Genomic DNA, 2430 nt, shown 5'->3' on the forward strand with positions numbered 1-2430 from the left:
GAGAGGAGCGGAAGCAGTCTTCTAGGAGCTAACTTTTGCACTAACCACAGGCCAAGTTCTTTTAAAAAGGACTTCAGGAGAGTTAACTGCTGCCCAGTCCCGCCACGGCCCGATCGGTAAAGAGTCCTCCTTGGCGAAAGCGGGGCAGGGAGAGAAAGAGACCACAGCGCCCGGCTCCCCGCCAGCCATCCTCCGTGGAAGCGAGGCCACACTCAGGCCGCGGGCTCCCTGCGAACCGGGCTCACCTCTCTGTAAGTCCAACTTGGTTTCGCGGACGTAGTTGTCCGGGTTCCGGCTCAGCATCTTCACCTTCATCTTGGCTGCCGGGGGCTCGCTCACTCCACGAGCCTTTCCCCTCCGGGTTCCGGGTACCGCCCCCTCCCCTAGCACATGCTACTTCCGCTTCTTCTCGACGGCTTCCGGTCACGTGACTCCCGCGGCTTGGACTCCGCCTTCCCGGCTGGGCCCCGGGGCGCTCCGTAGCTCCCCACAGAGGCGGGTCCGGGGCGGTGCTGAGTGTGGAAGTTTCTTACATCACCAGTGCTGATCCCAACATTCAATCAGGCTTAAAGATCAGTCATTCTTACGTATTCTGTCTTCCACATTCGAAGATGAAATGTGCCAAAACTTAAAGTCCTACTCAGACTCTCTCGGAAATACTTCTTATTCATTCTTCCCTCTCTTTTCCTACCTCTAGTAACTTAGTTTTGGCCCTTATTACTTTATACTTGAACTACTGTAATATCATCTCGACTCTATTTGGTGGCAGTCTACACTATCGCCAGATTTATCATTTTAAAAACACGGCCTTTATGTGTTGCTCCCATGCTCAAAACTTTCAAAGCTCCCTACAGTGGCAGTCTTCAAAATCATTAGTAACAGAGTTTTTAAGCAGATCTCTCCCCCTCAACATATACACTAAGTGGCAGATTATTATGACCGGCCAGATTATTATGATCACTCCAGCAGTACAATGAAGTGAATTAGTTATGTAAATAATAATAATAATAATAATAAAACCTTGAGAGTATTTGCTTAGGAAGTTTTCAATATTCAGTATTTTTGGAAGTGTCAATGAAGTACTAATGGGGTGGTCATAATAATCTGGCCACTCAGTGTATATGTATACTATGTCTTCCTTACGTTTTACAGAGCTCCAATACATTTATTTTTCCAATTTGCTGTTAACACTTCCATCATGAAGTATAAAAAAAATAGGAAGATATAGCCTATCCTATATAATAAAAGCCTAATATGCTAAGTGTCCGGTTGTCTGTTCAACCAATCAAAGCGTAATATGCTAATGATATGCTAAGGCTGCTCAACCACTCCCTCTGACATGCACTGACCACCAGAGGGCAGGCAGTTGACCAGTCGACCAGTCACTGATGTGCACGGACCACCAGGGGGCAGAAGCTCTGACCGCTAGGTTAGCTTGTGGCTGAGGTCCAGCCAATCAGGACTGAGTGAGATGGGCTGGACACACCCTGGAACCCTCCCACCGTCCCTCCACGGCCCTGATTGTGCACGGGTGGGGTCCCTTGACCTGGCTGAAGGGCTCCCCCACCTCCAAGTGCACCAATTTCGTGCACCAGGCCTCTAGTAGAAAATAAGTAAGAACTTTAACAACAAGATCAGATAACTAATCACCTTGTAATACTGAGATTCCATGACCAGCCAGTCATTCACTCATTCCTGCACTAAGATAATGCCTAAAATGCACTCAGACTGGTAAGAGTAAATATAAGCGACTTGTGAGAAAGGTAAAACTAGAGAGGAAGATGAAACCAGGTTCAAGAAATAGAGACCATGTCAAATCCAAGTGACATAACCTAATGCATATCCAAAACATTCCTGTCTTGTTCCTTAACCTGTAAGCATCTTCGAATAGATTATTTCCTTCTTAGCAATGCTCATATGTATACTGATAGCCTCTATCTCATTACTCAACCAAAATAATGAAATATTGCTCCAGCCTCAATTTCCATCACTTCTCCCTTACGCAAACTCTGATGACATGACCCCCAAGTTCATTTTTGCCTTAAGGCCTTTGAACTTATTATCCTCACTTATAACAGTCTGTTGACATTTGGTTGGCCCCTTGTCACTTAGATATCATGACCAACAATATAATTCCTAAGCAGTCAGCATGTTAATGGGGGAAGAGCCCAGGACGGATAAACAAAAACTCATTAATTTCATTAACCATTTCCAATTCCAGGAGCTGTTCCTAAGAGAAAACGGATCGCTTTGTTTCACCTGTATCTCTTCCTACATCCAGACGTAGGTCATTTTCAGTAACAAAGTGGCCAGGAGTTAGAGCAGCAGTAAGGTTTGAAGAAACCTTAATTTAATTGTTAAATCCTTCAATCCACGACTGTGGCTCATTCAAGCGGCACTTTCCAACAGCTGGAACCTGAGAACCATCTT

At 45.6% G+C, this 2430-nt stretch overlaps 1 protein-coding gene across 1 annotated transcript in view; it reads right to left on the minus strand.

Moving 5' to 3' along the window:
- DCAF13 (DDB1 and CUL4 associated factor 13) overlaps nt 1-418 on the minus strand; it is a 21828-nt gene extending 21410 nt beyond the window's left edge. Inside the window, exon 1 of the mRNA XM_006760266.2 lies at nt 246-418. Coding sequence (XP_006760329.1) covers nt 246-315 — 70 coding nt within the window. The 5' untranslated portion in view covers nt 316-418. The remainder of the gene's footprint in view (nt 1-245) is intronic.
- Between the last annotated feature and the right edge of the window lie 2012 nt (nt 419-2430).

The sequence above is a fragment of the Myotis davidii genome, unplaced genomic scaffold, assembly GCF_000327345.1.
Source record: "Myotis davidii unplaced genomic scaffold, ASM32734v1 scaffold497, whole genome shotgun sequence".
Taxonomy (NCBI): domain Eukaryota; kingdom Metazoa; phylum Chordata; class Mammalia; order Chiroptera; family Vespertilionidae; genus Myotis; species Myotis davidii.